Source organism: Condylura cristata, unplaced genomic scaffold, assembly GCF_000260355.1.
Source record: "Condylura cristata isolate star-nosed mole 26May11 unplaced genomic scaffold, ConCri1.0 scaffold00028, whole genome shotgun sequence".
NCBI lineage: Eukaryota > Metazoa > Chordata > Mammalia > Eulipotyphla > Talpidae > Condylura > Condylura cristata.
Genome location: NW_004567129.1, coordinates 2,068,229 through 2,086,137, shown reverse-complemented (window position 1 = coordinate 2,086,137; position 17,909 = coordinate 2,068,229). Strand labels below are relative to the sequence as shown.

The 17,909-nt window shown below is 40.3% G+C and overlaps 1 protein-coding gene across 1 annotated transcript in view; it reads right to left on the bottom strand.

Annotated features, from left to right (window-relative positions):
* The window catches only part of LONP2 (lon peptidase 2, peroxisomal), a 74,865-nt gene that overhangs the window by 13,422 nt on the left and 43,534 nt on the right, over window positions 1-17,909 (bottom strand). The window contains exon 11 of the mRNA XM_004690320.2: window positions 15,452-15,585. Within this exon, the coding sequence (XP_004690377.1) occupies window positions 15,452-15,585 (134 nt within the window). The remainder of the gene's footprint in view (window positions 1-15,451; window positions 15,586-17,909) is intronic.

Genomic DNA, 17,909 nt, shown 5'->3' with positions numbered 1-17,909 from the left:
ACCCGCCCGCTGCTCCCCTCAGCAGTGTACTTCATCAATCTGCCTGTTCTGCTCCCCACTCTGTCTCTGGTGAGTCCTCTCACCACCCCTGCACCCATGCACCCTGTACCCCCATCTGTATGCCTAAATAAATATATAAATCTTAAAAAAAAAGGGAAATAACAGAATATAAATAACGCCTTTTAATTAACACAAAGCTCCACTCCAAGTTCATTATTTCCGATGGAAACAAACATGAATTAATAGAGGCAGGGTTAGAGAACATAAAAGCTGGTAGCCCCACCTAACCAGCTATTTCCTCACCCACCTAAGAGCCCTGCTTGGCTGACTCCTACACGCAGGGAGAGGGGCATGTAATTGGTAATTCCAGTCTGAGTAAAGAACAGTGTTCTTGAAGTCTGTAGCCAGAAACTTCGCATGAGTATAGGTTTACAAACACAGGAAGCATCTGGCTCTATTCATTCCCACTCCTAGTCTTTTCTTTTAGCTTTGTCACAGTTCTCATCCTCACACTATCTGATGAAGTGCTTTACAACAGCTTTCATCTTTTCTACAGATACCTTTAGATGATTATGTGTATATTAAAATGCAACATACATTATACATTTGCCTAGTACTGTGCATCTAGACATAATTCAGTTTTTCTAGGATTCTTCCACTCTGATACCTCATTAAAATAATTTTTCACTCCTTTCCTTTAAAAAATGATGACTATGTTCAGTACCACTAGCCCCTGGTTTTAGACTCTACAGGTAATTGGAGACATCCTGGGGTGTCGGAATCACCCACGTGGATGCAGCTCTGCTGTAACCTTCAGGGGAAGAGTGCAGCTGTCTGACTCTCCTGCTGGGTCCTGCTGGGCTCCTGTTCAAGACTGAATCAGCGACACAGGAGAAAATACAGTCAGCCGTTCCTATTTTCTGCTTCTTGTTGGCTACCTGACACAATGCAGAATTCCTGAATCTCTCCTTATGTCTCTGCGGGAGTCCTGAGAGGGCGGTGCACGGCTCTGTGCAGCCTGGAGTACGGACAATTCTCTCGTCACCTCATCTCTGCAATGTCCTGTCAGGCTTTCAAAATTTGGGTCAACCAGAGTCTAGGAAGCCTTCCATGGTCGAACTTCTCATGGCATGCACTTCCCTGTTTCACAAAATCTAGCAATTTAGTAAGCCACTCGGCTGTTCACAGAAACGGGTGGTTTTCTGCTGCTATTATTTATAGCATATCTAAGCAGTATCAGTGACCAAGGAGGAAAGGGACTCAAGTAACCAGGGTAGCTGCAAGCAGCTCTCGGCAGAACAGTGTGACTGCTTAATTAAAACAAATGCCCAGAAGGAAAAGCGCAATCAGCTTGTGTGCTGTACCCTAAAAATGAAGGTCTCTGAAGCTTCAGGCCCTCCACAGAAAAGGCTCTGAGGAGTGTCTCTAGCCTGCGTGCTTTGTGATGGGCTTTTTGGAGATCTAATTACTACTGCCAGCCTGGATTTCACCTCCATAGGAGGAAGTCAGGCTGCAATATGAAAGCTAATCTACAATTAAGTAACCGATGCAATAGGCCTCTGGACCCCTGTGCAGGTGGGATAGTGAAGGGAATGCTTTGAGCATGGAAGGACCGGAGCCTGCATGGCTATTTCTAATGCAATTTGGCCTTGTAACATAAAAGACTGACCCTAGGGCCCTCCCTGGTGGCCCAGCGGGTTAAAGCACTGCACTAAGAAGCTTAAGCTACTTCCGCATGAGTTCGATCCCTGCCTGCCCAGGAGGAGACCACACGGCATGGCAGACCTCTCCTGACCCGCCCGCTGCTCCCCTCAGCAGTGTACTCCGTCGATCTGCCTGTTCTGTTCCCCACTCTGTTTCTGGTGAAGCCTCTGGCCTGTACCCCAGTTCTGTATGCACAAATAAATAAATAAATCTTTAAAAAAAAAACACATACTTTAATTTCTCATTAAAACAAGTGAACATCAAGCAAAATACCCTCTTACAAAGAGGCCATTCAAGGAATGAAGCTCAAGGCTCACTAAACCTTCTGAATCCTATGCACAACTTCTGAAAAGAGATCAAAACTAAGGAAAGAGAGAGTCAGAATTCACTTCTGGCCTTGCCCCAGCTCACAACATTCAAGCAAGATGGGCTTAAAGTAAGAAAAGGCCAATAAAGCTCAACCTCTTAACAGAACATGACCCCTGCCCCTCAAGTCCTTCCCACTGGGCTTTCCCATTTCTTTTGTCTCCACCCTTTCCTTGGCCCAAAATCACTGGTTGTCAAGCAAAAACAAAATCAGAACATCCCCCACCCCTGATATATTCCAAACACTGGTTGTTAAATAACTGTCACATGGGAAAAAAAAAAAATGATGCTTTCACAATGAAGTGTAAAAGTTTAAATTATAGAGGCAAGGTGGCATTTTCTGGTCACCAAATAATTAATAAAGACATTTAAGAAATGAGAAAGAACAATGTTAAACAAATGTTATCTTCTCAAATAGTGTTACTGAGGGAAAGACAGTTGGCCCAATCTTTCAGGAAAGCCAGATCGATAATCGCAATCACAGATTCCAGGGCTTTTTTGGAGCAACTTATCCCCAAGTGTGGACAGCACTTTATGCACTAGACGGCAACTCTTTCTGTAATAGCAAAAATTAGATCCAAAATAAGTACTCAACATTAGCACCATGGCTAAGTATTACAGTCACTGAAATTGTTTCCCAAGTATTTTTTTTATAATAGTTTATTTCCGAGTATTTTTTAAGTAGTATAAAACATCTGTTTTAAAACAAAACTGGGGGAGAAGGAAGGTATGAAACTTCACATGGTATGATTTTTACTAACATAACTTCGTATGAATACCTTATGAGAACTAATGAAATAATATAGTCTAAAACATTCACATTAATGTTATTCTCTGAGTAATGAGATCAGATGACATGATGAAGTAGTCAATAAATAAATCTCCAATCCTGGCTTTGGTTTCCCATGTGATCTTAAAAAAAGTTACCTTTCTGGTTATCTAGTTTTTCGAACAGTTACAGCATCCTCACAGAGTTACTGGGAGAATTTAATAATGACTAAAGCCTTACTAACTATAAATGAGAGGTACTGAATTACACATTTTGAATAAAATTTTAGAGACTTCTAAGTCTCACAAGTTCTTACTCCAAGTGTACAAAAGCACTTGTTTCTAAAGAGTGACAGATCTTCTGGGGGGCCTACTCAGCCTTGAAGAGTAGTGGACATGGTTATACTAAAAATCATAGGGCCTCACAAATATATCAAAGTGCTTTATACACAAAAACATTAAAAACTTCCCATTGCCAGTAACTGTGTTTCTGGATAGATATCAGAAATATTCAGCAGTGGTAGAAGAGACCCTGGAGTCAGATGACTGAGTCATATGGTCCAACTCTATTACTTACAAGCCATGTGTCTCTGGGAAATTACCTTCATTTTTTCAAAAGTGTCTTTTGTAATGTAAGTGTACAATTCAGTGGTATTAAATACATTCACAATGTTGCTATAACCATTACCACTACATACACCCAAAATTTTATCATCTTTTCAGCTGTGCCCATTAAATCATAACTCCCCATTCTTCCCACCCTGCTCTTCTTGGTAACCTTTATTCTACCTTTCTTTCGCTATTAATTGGCTAATTTATATTAATTGGAATTACACTATGTCTTTATCACTTAGCACTATGTTTTCTAGGCTCAGCCATATTGTGCTATATATGTATCAACTATTTTTATGGCCAAATAATTCCACCATACACATTATATCATCTTTATTCATCTGTTGATAGAAAACACGGGCTATTGTGAGTAATGGTATCTGTCTGAGTCCCTGTTTTCAATTTTTTGTAGATTTTTTTTGAATCTGTAGGAGGCGAATTGCTGGATTATGTGCTATTCTGTTTAACTTTTTTGAAGAATGGATGAAAGCAGTTGCTTCCACCAGCAATGTATCAGGGTTCCAGTTTTTCTACATTGTCACTAATGCCCATTTTCTTTTATTTTATTAAACCATATTCGATATGAATATCTCACTGTGGTTTTCATATCAGCCTCCATTTATTTATCAGTCACTTGTCTGTCTTCTTTGGAGAAATGACTATTCAAATTCTTCAACTTCTTTGTCAACTTTTGAATTATGTCTCTCTGTTGGGCTGAATTTTAAAAATGGTTCATATATTCTGATATGATATGATATGATATGATATGATATGGGTTGTAAATATATTTTGCTATTTTGTATGATGTCTTTTTCACTTTTTTTAGTGTCTTATAATGCACAAATTTTTAATTTTGATCAAGTCCAAATTATCTAGCTTTCTTTGTTGCCTCTGCTTTTGGTATCATATCCATGAAACCTAATGTCATGAAGATTTCCTCCAATGTTTTATTCTTAGAGCTTCATAGTTATCTTATTACAACCTCATTTGGTATGAGGTTTTCATTTGCAGCCTCTCATGTATTTATCGGTCATTTGTCTATCTTCTTTGGAGAAATGACTATTAAAGTTCTTCAAGTTCTTTGATGACTTGAGTTATTTCAACTCTTAAATTTAGGTCACTGACCAATTTTAGTTAATTTGTATATGGTCTAAGATAAGGGTCCAACTTCATTCTTTCGCAGGTGTATAATCCAGTTTTCCCAGCAACGTGTTGAGAAGACTTTCCCCACTGGTCAGCTCTGGCATCCTTGTTAAGTCCAACTGACTGGTGAGATTTAGTTTCAAATATTTAATTCTTTTAGATGCTACTGTTAATATAAATTGTTTTCTTAATTTAGATTTTGGAGTGGTCATTTCCTTAATTTTTTTAAGTCTCCATTTCCTCACCTAAGAGAAAGAGTACCTAAGCTTCAAGTTGTAACAGACTACAGAAGAATGAGGAAAGCACAGCATGGTCACTGAATCTAGACTTGGAGTAGTCTGCCAATGTCAGAATCTTGATTCTGACGTTTACTAGTTCTCAATTTTGGCAAAATTATTTAATCTTCTGCGCCTTACTTTACTCATCTATAAAATGGCCCTAAAAAATACCAAATTTATGAAGGTCATTGGAAGATTAAATAAGGAAAAACGATGTAAAATGTTCAGAATACTGTCACCCCCAGCAGAAATTTTATAAATGACAATTATTCTTTCTGCTTGAATGATCACAATAGACTACTAACTTGGCTTTTCTATATAGTTTTCTAACTATCTTATTCACCACTTAAAATGAATCTTTCCAAAGCATTCTCTAATTGTATCATTTCTAGATTTAAACATCTTTACTAGTTTTTCACTAAGGATTAAGCAAATTGTTATCTTCTACGAGTTTTATTCAAGATCCACCACAATAAAATTCTAAATTGCCTGTCTAGTCATAACTCCCATTTTTCTGGAATACAATTTACACTGAAGGAGAACTACTACCAAGACCATAACTCAACCAACATTTATGGAGCACAATCTTGGGTAAGAAATTGGACCCCAAATCCTCACTCATAAAACAAAAGTCAGAACAGATGAACTATCATCTCTCCATACAAATGCATCGTAGAGCTTCATCACAGATACTCAATTACGGCCTAGGAACTGATGTAAATTTGGATTATTTAATTCTTAAATCTTAATATCTATGAATAAATGACAAGTCACAATAGTCATTACTATGTTATGCTAAAAATTATCAAAATTTTACATAGAGTCTGTCAAGTAAACACAATTAGAATCAGTAAAAGCAAAAGTATGACTGAACAATTACATTTTTTCCTTGAAAGCCCAACACACTCAGTCTTCTGATTTTTTGAAATCGGAACAAATGAAATGTGCAGATTAGTTGCTGAACTGGACCTGCATGCATGGCTTGTGTAGTAGCCACAGATACCACTACGGTGTGAAGAGGAAGATCTGTATGGCTGCAGTATAAAAACAACTAAGCTTTTTAAAACCGAGTCTGCTTTAAAGAGAGTTATGAGAGGCTGAGATTATAAATGGCTTTGCTATTTTTAACCAGATAGTAGAAGTATGTGCCTCAAAGCTAAACTGACCACAGATACAAAGCATCTGAGAGCCTTTCCTTGGGAAGGTAGAGATGGAAAAAAAAGTATCTTAAAAACAAATCAGAACAGCTAGGCTATTTCCAACTGTATACTCTGTGCTGTCAGTTTCAGGTTAATCTTTTGCAGAAAACCAAGCTCCAAGCCAGCGGAAATAAGCTAAATGCAACTGAGATTCCAGTTACTGACCAGCGTCGCCAAGGCATTTGTGCCTGCATAGTTCAATCTGTTTTTAGAGGAACTAGCTGTAAAGGAGAAGTCTAGCTCAAACACCCAGAAAAACCATGTTAAGTAAGCAATAACATTTTTAAAATCCTTTCTACCAGCATTTTCTTCAGTATTCTGGGGGCAATACCAGGTACAGCCTCTTCACATTGCCAAATACTTTTCCTTCATGCTTACCCACTTATCATTTCGACATAACTATTGAGATATAGGAGGAAACTGTTGTGAAACACTTCTCAGTTTCAGTAGTGCTACCCATTCGTGAACACAAAGATCCAAAAAAGAATCGGAATACTATCTTTCCGTCTATTTATCCACTCAAATGCATTCTGAGATGTAAACATGTGGCCATATATTAATAAATGGTCTTAATTAACGAAAAGCAATTTTAAAAAGCCACAATACCTCTGGTAAACTAAATAGCTGCAGTATCTGTTCAGTGTCTCCACCCTACTTTGTAAACCAGCATTTGCTCCACATCTAAAAATTACTTGTTTATCTAGCGATTTCCCCAAGCAGTCTACAAGTTAGCGAGGAGTTGTCTTTCATCTGCTTCCCAGAATGCAAGCTGGAGCCTGGAATTCGGTCAACATAAGCTGACTCACTAGTCAAATGAATCGGTATTACAGAAGGGCCCAAGAGAGGACCCAATGGCACCAGGCACGGGAGCTTGCACCTCTGTCTCTCAGAGGGTCTTCCGCATAAATAGCTTTCATTTCCTGTTTGAAAAATAAAATAAACAAACAAAAAAACCTTGGAGAATAATTTGGAAATTAAAATGTAGAGCTCATTTGCAATATTAAAAAAACAAACAAACAAACCAAACATGCTATTTAATATCCTGTAACTTAAAAGGATGGTTTTGAGAGAATAACAATGATACCCAGAGGTATCGACAACTTATGGTATGATTCATTAAAGGGAACAATGACCCTTTTTGACAATACTAGATTTTCCTGGCCAAAGACAGAGTAACTAACAAACGCTTGACTCCTATCATTCGCAAGTACGGATTTCCCTTGCACGCAGTTCCATGTGGTATATACAGACAAGTAAATCTCTTAAAGCAGGCCAATACTGAGGAAGAAACAATGAGTGCATCAGTGTAAATGTCAGAAAAGAGTACTCAGTCTATCTTCATGATCCTGGCAGTGTGTGCCGACATGGCATTTTCACCTCAACCACTGGATTCTAGATGCTTGGACAACAAGCTACCTAACACCCTTACAAAAGCAAAGGATTCAGCATAGAATGTTGTAATCTCTAAATTTTTTTCCCCAAAGATTTATTTATGCACACATAACTGGGATAACAGGCCAGAGGTGCAGGGGTGATGAGAAGCTTCACCAGAGACAGATTAGGGAGCAGAACAGGCTGACTGACGAAGTACACTGCTGAGGGGAGCAGCGGGCGGGTCAGGAGAGGTCTGCCGTGCCATGTGGGTCACCTCCAGGGAGGGTGGGGATAGAACTCATGCGGAAGTGGCTTTCGCTTCTTAGTGCAGTGCTTTAACCCACTGTGCCACCAGGGAGGGCCAAGGCAGTATTTTTCTTTTTAAAAGATTAATTTTATTTATTTATGCATACAAAAACTGGGGTGTAGGGCAAAGGTGTAGAAACTGAATGAGGGTAGAACAGGCAAGTCTACTGAAGTCCACTGCTGAGGGGAGCACCGGGCGGGTCAGGAGAGGTCTGCCGCGCCATGTGGGTCACCTCAGGGGCCGGCGGGAGTCGAACTCATGCTGAAGTGGCTTTAGCTCCTTAGTGCTGTGCTTTAACCTGCTGCGCCACGAGGAGAGCTTAGACTTAATTTTTGGCTTGCAAAATCCACTGAGCTGTAACAGAAGTCTACACACCCCAAAGCTTTAGAACCAGAAAGCCAGGTGCCTTGAAAGTAAAATTCTCAACAGTTAACCTTAGTTCTGACTAACACAAAGAGAAGGCAAACATGAACAGATGAATCAATAGTTTAAGTCTCAAACACAAAACTGAATTCAAACTTTTGAGCTGTATCTATGAAACCTGTTTAGAAGTCAGCTCAAGCCTGACAGATATTCAACAGCACAAGCTTCAATGTTGGCTTAGAAAAATCTTTCTAATAATCAAATGTTGTAGCTTCATTTAGTAAGCTCATATAAGAATAAGCAGAAATTTTCAAAGCCGTACTGCTCCAACATTTTTTAAAGACTAGGAATATGCAGGCCACCTTAATTTAGCCCCCACAATAAAACTGTTACTTGTCACACTGTGTTCAAAGATCACACTGTGTTCTTATCAGAAGAAGCAGGCTTTTCTTCAGAAACTAAAAATCTGACTTCTGATTGTTAGAAAAATCCAAAATAAACAGCAAAAGCCTCTGGCCTGTGGTTTCGGGTTCAGAGGCAGGTATGTATACACACACACACAACCTCTCTTTTCTGTCCTAACTCTAGCCAGATAGGAAGATCACAGAATAGGTGTAAATGTTTGAGGACATTTATACGTAACTGGAACCAGCTAAAAGGAAACTACTCAATTATCTTTGCTTCATTAAGAACTAAAAAAGTTTTTATGTCCAAAACCAAGAACACTAACAAAATTCACTTCAGAAACTTATAAATAAGATTGTTCTAATTGTTGCCAAAGAATTATCCACTTATTTGCAGTTCTAATTAGCCATTTTCTTCCTTGAAGGCTCATCCACTGGAGTAGTATGTCCACTCTTAACTGTTTTTGCAGCACAAAAATTTCACCTTATTAACACCTCAACCATAGGCTTTCTTTAGAATTCTAAACGAACTTTCAGTGCTCAGAAGTGGAGTAAAGTAGAAATGTGTGTTCTTTAAAACATGCAAACAAAATTTTTTTGGTCATCATACATGGGGCATGAGTGGGCCTTTAGAGATGGTCCCTGGTGGTCCTGCCAGGCACCTGCTATACATACCCGTGCAGTGCCAGTCATCTGTCCAGGGTTGGCCCTGTGTGAGCCAGAGTATGGCAGAAAAATAATTAGTTAAGAGCATAGCTCTGTCTTGGCCTCTCAGTCCTGTTTCTCCCGTTCACATATCAGTCTCCCTGGAAAAAGGCAGAGGCCATGTCCCGAGCCTAGGGGAAGGCCTAAGAGGAGAAACTACAGACTCAGGCCAACAGTCCACAATGAACAGGGCTGCTAATGCGCAGGTAAGTAAGCCTGGAAGCAGGTCCTCCCCGAGCCAAAACTTCATCTGAGTGACAATTTGACAGTAATCTTGGGGTCGGAGGGTGTGCAAGGCAGGTTTTACTGACATCAAATCATACTGCTTACGAGTCATCCTACGCAACCACCTGGCCTTTTTTCTAATTTATTTTCCCACGCGCTGCAAGACAAGCAAGTTTATAAAGATGTGGCTAATAACAGGCAAACGGGCAAGGCATGACGTTTACTGGGGGAATGTGTGAAGGGACTTAGGAGTCAAATTCGAGTCCAACAAGGCCGCTGCTGAGAATCCCACTGAGCTGAGATTTCTTTACTAGTCAAGCAGGCAGAGAATGGTGACCCACAGGCCTAAACAAAGGCTCTGTCTGTAGCTGGCGAGTTCTTCATGCCCTTGTTTTACCCACTCTGTTACCACTATTTCTTTTCAATGTTTTCCTGGAAATTCAAGCTAGTGCTCCTTGGAGGAAATTAAATGAAGGCATAATGATCAGAAAGAAAGAAGAAAAATGGACATTATTTACATTTATGAAAACTGATGGTGGCTATAGAAAACCCAAAAGAATCTACAGTTAGAACTAAAAAGTCAATGTGGCAAATCTGTTGGATACAGATTAATATAGTATTTCAAAATAGAAAGAAAAACCAGAAAATAAAAATACCATCCATAGTGAGAGACACTCATATACACACAAAGATTAAATAACTGGGAATACATCTTAAGAAAAAATATGCTACTGAAAATTTATACTTATTTACTTGTCAGCTGAATCAGATTCAATACACTCACAACCAAATTAATCAGGCCTCATTTATTTGTAGAAATTGAAAAGCTGACTCTTAAAATTTATATGGATATTTGAAGGACCTACAAAAGCAAAAGCAATTTTGAATAATAAAACTAGAGAACTTGCATTGCCAGATTACCAAGATTATCATTATTATTTAGGATGCTGTCATAAATAACGTCCCAGGTCCAATGTCCGTATTAATTCACCATAAGTGTGTTATTTTAATTATTTTTTCCCATAAGTGTATTATCTAGGATCTGCGTAGCAATCACTTTGGTACTTCTTCAAATGATATTTAAAAAGCTTACTTATAATGATGCCTCGCACACCTTAGGAGTAACTGCTCATTTGGTCTCTTTCTAAGCAATTTTTCAGTGGCTTCTACCTATCAGAAAAAGAAGAAACTGAACACCATAAAGTGCATCAGACTTAATACAGCTTCTCTAATAACTACTTTATAACTATTCAGAGTATTCCATCTTCTAAGATACTGCAGGACTAATTATAATAAAAATCCTTGTTTGCTGAGGGTAACTTTGGAAGAAAACTCTTGCTAGACATTAAGCTGTATTTAACAATGGACATTTGTCTCACTTTTTACAGACACACACCCAAGCACAAAACTGAACTCATGGAACATTCATGTCCTTGGCTGAAAGCAGGCAAACAGGCAGACTAGAGAACTGACATCCAGAAGAGATTACTCCTCTCTCAGAATGAATAGAGACAAGAAACTGGAAGTTTAGGCCAGGAAAACCAGGACTTCATGATCCTTCTACATTCTGCCAAGGTGCTGACAGAGGCACCCAGAGGCAGGGACGTAAGGTGAGACTCAAGGTTACCCTGGAGGTCACGCAATTGGAGACCAGTACCATGGCCATTTGATGGTGCTGACAGCGCTCCAGAAACTGGTGAGCCGAGGAAGCAGGACTGTGACAGCCTCCCCGGCCTGGCTGGAGCCAGGCCTGTGGTGCGGATCCAGGCTTTCTCCCTGGTGTCAGGTGTCATGGATCATCATGCAGCTACCCTGCTGCTCTCAGAGACGGAGCAAAGGTTTGGATGCCATCAGTGATGCTGTGCTTCTGGAATGATGTGTCCACTGCCTGATGAAGCTCTACTGCCAGGAATAGCCCTAGTACCTGAACTTGACTGAGCTCTTACTGCAGAATTCCTATGAGAGTGAGATGGGACAGAGCTTGAACATCATCTCAGTCCCCCGTAGCAATATTAATCTTTACAGTCTCACTGAAAAGAGGTACAAAGTACTGTCACGCACAAGACTGCTTCCTAGTCTTACCTTCATGTAGCTGCTGCACGCATATGGCAGACCTGCCGGAGATGGAAAGTTCTTTCAGACCCAGGGTGATTGCTTTGACCTCTTTGGCGACCTCACTGTGACAGCCAGGACTGGGCCAAACATACAGGACAAGGGCAGCTGGCTGCAGCAGGTCTCTCTGAGCAGCCCTAGATCTCACAGGAGCCCAATCTGCCCGTTTTCCTGTGGTATGAGGAGGCAGCACAGCCTCATGGAGCTGTACGCTGGCAGCGCCCCCCTCCCCCCGCCCAGACCCCCTTCCTGGGGCTAGCACGCAGGATCTTCAAGCAAAAAAGTTTACCTAGAGACTCAAGGGCAGAGCAGGCTCTCAACAAACTATGGTCTAATCTTAAAAAAAAAAAAGAAAGAAAAAAGCACAACTGTCACAAACTTTTATCTCTCAACTCAACTAGTATCTCAGAATGGACAAGGGCAATTCAGAGCACATCAGCAACATACAGAAACACAGGCAGTGCTGCTTTTTATAAAATAATTCCCATATACTTTATAGGTAACATCAATGACTCCTCTTAAAGGGATCGGCTACTAAATTTCACCTGCCTTTTAATCTCTGTTAATATTTACTCTGCTTAAGGAATTAGTTAGGACCTCACAGATATAAAGATCTTGTTTACAGACCAGCGTTTCTGGGCCTGCTCCAGAAAGTTTGTCCAACATGCTGGAGGTTTCTGCTTGTTTTGAATCTTGTGGCCTGAAATTACTTTTCTTCCTGGCAGTAATTCCATGAACAGCAACATTTTTTAACATTCAAAATAACTCCCTTATTGCATTACTTGAATCAACTTTTATTTTATACTCTAATTTTAAATAATTTATTTCTTAATGAGAAACTTTCCGTTGCTAGCCATTTGAACTCTGAAAATTTAATATAGACTTTTTTTTGTAGAAATTTTCTTTTGGCTCAGTTGAGACCATAAACAGCAAGTCAGGAAACCTTATAATCACCTCACTAAAATTTGGAGCCATTTACAGTAACTCATTATATCTAATATCTTACAATATGATAACCATCTTAGAACTCTCACAACTTTTATAAAAACCACAAACAAAATCAATCACAAGAGGCTTAACCTAGTTATCATCCTAGGCATTTACTCATCTGGATGTCCAAGAGATGTATCTTAACTACATAAATCTGCTTAGCTACGTTATTATTTGTTTTGTAAATCATGGATTAAAAAAACCCAAATTAATGTTTCCTCAACATTCCATGCTCTCATTCCATTCACAAGCTGTTTAAACAAGTTACTGAAGGTTTCTGGGTTATCTTTAGATAGCAAATAGGATCACAGGTATTATTAGAAACACATTAATGTAAGTATCTATAAACATAAAGAATTATACAACATTTCCTTTGACATTAAATCCCTATTATAATTTCCATCTAAATCCCAAATGCAATTTTCAGAATGCGTTAACTAGATAAACTCATTCCACTCTGACTTTCTATTGTACCACAGACAAAACAAAAAGACACAGGCTCAGCTGTTTGAAAGCACAATACAAGGGGGGTGTTGTGAAGAATAAAGTGGAAGCCAGGAGACCTAGGCCCTACGTGTGAAAAGGGGCGCCCTGTGTCGGCCCTCCACTGTCACTGCCCGCCAAGCCAATGACGCCGTCCTGACAGGCTTCTCAACTCCCTTCAGGGTATTTGAGCAAGGTGTAAGGCTATACTCCTAAACCAATAGGAAATCAAGAATAATTTTATTTTTCAAAAATCATGTTTTGGGGGTCTTCCCTAGTGGCGCAATGGGTTAAAGCACAGCACTACAAATTTCTCCAAAGCCACTGTAACATGAGTTCCATCCCCCGCCAGGGAGCTGACCCACATGGCGCAGCAGACCTCTCCTGACCAGCTCACTGTTCCTCTCAGCAGTTTATTTCAGTTAATCTGTTCGGCTACCCACTCTGGTGAATCCTCTCACCCACCATACCTCTGGTTTGTATCCCAGTTCTGTATGCATAAAAAAAAATATTTAAAAAAATCATATTTTTTAATAAGAATAATGAACAGCCATATACTAGAGACATTTTATGGGGAGAAGTGGGGAATGGGTACAAAAATGGTGGGGGGAGGGAAGTGCACTGGACTATGGTGATGACACATGGGTAATTGGTGATGGGAAACACACGGGGATTACAATTGAGATAAAAAAATGTACAAAAATGATGTAAAAATAAACTTTTATATTATAAAAAAATTAAAAAATAGGAAAAAAAATCATATATTTTAAAATAGTGATCAGAATATTTTTCTTTAAAAAGTATGTATACTGGCCCTCCCTGGTGGCGCAGCGGGTTAAAGCATAGCACTGAGAATCTGAAGCCACTTCTGCATGAGTTCGATTCCCACCTGCCGCCTGCCCCAGAGGAGACCACATGGCGAGCCAGACCTCTCCTGGCCCGCCCGCTGCTCCCCTCAGCAGTGTACTTCGTCGATCTGCCTGTTCTGCTCCCCACTCTGTCTCTGGTGAAGCCTCTCACCGCCCCTGAGCCTCTGGCCTGTACCCCAGTTCTGTATGCACAAATAATAATAAGTAAATAAATCTTAAAAAAAAAAAAAAAGTATTTATACTTATAAATGTTCATTTTAAAATTTTAAATATTTATAGAGTAAAAAGCCTTTTCAAACTTTCTGAACCCCTTAAAATGTCTATTCAGAAAAAAAGTATAACCCCAGAGAATAAAAAGAATGAGAAAGAAGACAATAGCTGATAAGAGATGCTGACATTTTGAAAAACAAAGTGGATGGATCAGGAGAGGCACGTTCACACAGGCGGGCGAAGGTGGACGCGCTGCTGTCTGTGGGTAGAGGGCTAGCGCTAGTTCTAAATCCTGCCAAGGCTCAGGGATTCGAGGCTCCTCTGAAAATATGGGTAAGGAGTAGGCCTGAAGACAGTCCTAAAGTTTGGGGAAGAAACAATGAGATCCTAAGATCTCCATTACTACTTCACAGAGTGAGGACATGGCTGGGCCCTAATTCAACAGATGATTAAAGATTTACTCTTTGGAGAAAATGAGCCAGTAAGCTGTGGGCCCAACAGGAGCAAGGCTGAAGTCACAGCAGAGCTAGTGAGATGCCCAAGTCTACCTGCAGGACCACCACTGTAAGATCACTGGGTTAAAAAAGAAGCATCTGCTCCACGAAGCCTGTCACAAGTCATGGTTCTTCAAAAAGATCTCATCAGACTCTTTTCTAGAGAGTTTTGGAAATGACAGGACATCAAATGCATCTCCTTATGGTGGAGAAGTCAGGGTCACTGGAGCGTGTTCTGGTACCTGCAGCAGCGCGACGTGAAGACCTGCCCCTGCAGAGCTGAAAGCATCCTAACCAGTATTAGGCCGGCACCCATGTCGGATGACTTCTAGTAATCGCCCCCCTTGCCTTTCTGTTTATCACCTCCACAATTACTTTTTTACAGAAAAAAATAACTCAAGTTATATTTTAACTGTACCCATTAAGAAAAACAAATGATTGCGTAGGGAGCTATTCCAGAGTTCAAAGATCTGCCCCGGCAGTACTTGGACAACTTGGACTTTCTGTTGTTGTGCTGACTTTCCACACTATTGCTGTAACAGTCTGGACCAGAAGGGGGGGGACAGCAATAGCTGAGCCCCAACATAAAATATGCAAACAGACGCACCACTATTCATTCTCGACCTGGAGACACTGACTATATCCTTCAAGCGCTGAGTGCTACTCCTCCCGAAGCGCTGTGCTGTGATGGCAGTGCGCGCTTCTCACAACAAACTCTAGAACAGTAAGTCATCACTTGCTCTGGGCTACACGAAGCGGCAGCACGAGCCGGCCCCCACCAGGCTTTGGGGACCACTCCCACTCTCTCCTAGTGCTGAGCCCTGACCTCAGCGCATGGCACAGACCTTCTCCCTCAGGCCCATCGGTGCGGTCCAGCTTGGCGTCTTTGTGCTGCCCTTCAGCCACCTTCACAGCCACCGCTCGGCAAATGGCACCAAACTTCCGATCCAGGGAGCGAACCCCTGCCTCTCTGGTATACCTGTCACCAAGAAAAAGATTTCATTTTTTGCTAACCACCACCTGTAAAAATAAAGAAGCAATGGGCCCTCCCTGGTGGCGCAGGGGGTTAAAGCACAGCACTGAGAATCTAAAGCCGCTTCCGCATGAGTTCGATTCCCGCCTGCCCCGGAGGTGACCACATGGCGCAGCAGACCTCTCCTGACCCGCCCGCTGCACCCCTCAGCGGTGTACTTCATCAATCTGCCTGTTCTGTTCCCCACTCTGTCTCTGGTGAAGCCTCTCGCCACCCCTGAGCCTCTGGCCTGTACCCCAGTTCTGTATGCACAAATAAATAAATCTTTAAAAAAAAAATAAAGAAGCAATGTCATTAACATTTGCACTAAAGGAACAGGCTATGCAATTTAAAAGTTCATTCCATTTTCTTAAGTACCAATGTCTTCAATATTTGAAAATTCCTCATTAGCATTATTTCTTAAACATCCATTTTCAGCTACAACTGTTCCCTTTATGTAATTAGCTTGAATTATTGCCCTCTACTTAAAAAAGAAATGAATATTTGGTTCTTCAATTTACAGCAAATAAATCTGAAACCTGGCAGCACATGAATCAGTTCCTCCTTGACGGTCCATCTAAGAGCGTCCTTAAAACCAGTCATCTTAAGAGTGTTCTACATACATTTATTATACTCCCCACACTGTTAAAAGAATCAGAAAAATAGAGCTTTCTTCCCAATGGAAGCAAAAAATAATCTGAAACAGAAATCTAGTTTTTAGTAGGAACAGAGCTCATCACCTCTATTTGGCATTTTTTCATTGGGAGACTTCTAAAAAGGCATGCGAGTAATGGAAGCACTGTGGTTTGAGGTGAGAGCTCAGTGCAGTTAAGCAAAGCTGTCTTTAAAAAACTTGAGTCAAATTTCATCAGCCACTTCATGAACTATCACATAGCACAACCATTTCTGCCCAGCCAATTCTGGAAGGATCAGAACAGGCAGCATCAGGCACAGAATGTTGTTTTATGTGAAAACCACGATGTGGCTGGACAAGCAGACATATTGTTGAGCTGTAGGATGCAGACTTTTAAAGTTCTGAGAAAAGACAAATAATAGTTTTTGGCCACTTAACAGTAAAACACTTCAATCAAAGGGATCAGAGAATATAGGAATAATGTCCACCTATACATTTGCATATAATTTTAGTAAGGAAGACAAGAGGGAAGCATCTTAAAATAAACAAATCAACATGCAAAAACAAAAAGAAAAACCCAATTTTAACTTTCCAATGATATGATCAACTCAGATTAGAGAGTCTGGACAAAGGATGAAAGAAAAGGGACTGAGGAGGTTTGCAGAGGAATGGGGGTGGGCGTGTAGAAATGTTACCAGAAGCTCAGAGTGCAGTGAAGCTTGCCACAAATAATAAAGATAACAAAACAAAACAAAACAAAATATCTTTTTTTTTTTTTTTGCATTACACATCTAGAAACAAGAGCTGGTACTTTTTTTTTTTTTCCTTAAAGATTTATTTATTTGTGCATACAGAACTGGGTACAGGCCAGAGGCTCAGGGGTGGCGAGAGGCTTCACCAGAGACAGAGTGGGGAGCAGAACAGGTGGATCACGAAGTACACTGCTGAGGGGAGCAGCAGGCGGGCCAGGAGAGGTCTGTCGTGCCATGTGGTCACCTCTGGGGCAGGCGGGAATTGAACTCATGAGGAAGTGGCTTTAGCTTCCTAGTGCTGTGCTTTCACCCGCTGCGCCACGAGGGAGGGCTACCTTTTCTTTTTTTAAGGTTTTTAGAACAATAATGGCTAGAAACAAATGCACATAGCATAATATTAACAGCTGACAAAAAGGGAAAACCTCTAGTCAGTAGTATTTTAAACTAAAAAGGGAAGGGCTTCTGGTGTCAAACGAGTAGGTTGATGTTTCTTATGAATGACTTGAACACGAAGATGTATGCAGGCTGATTTTCAGAGGACGTATTAAAATACTTGATAAGATGAAAAAAAGATCAGTTTTTGCAGTGATAGCTGAGGCAAATAATAAAATATCCATTACTGTAAACGTCTACACTTGGGTTTTAAAAATCAACTCTATAAATACAGAATGGATAGAACAAGCTTAGCAGAAATTCATATGAAAAAGAAATAAAGATGTTAGGTAACTAAAAGACCATAGGCCAAGAATAACCTAAAACAAAAAACAAACTAAGCACCTTGAGATAGTCATAAAATAATGGAGTCAGACCCAGGAGCACAAGGATGGTTCAACATCAGAAAATCAATTAATGTAATCCATCACATCAACCGACAGAAGAATAAAAACCACATAATCATATCAATA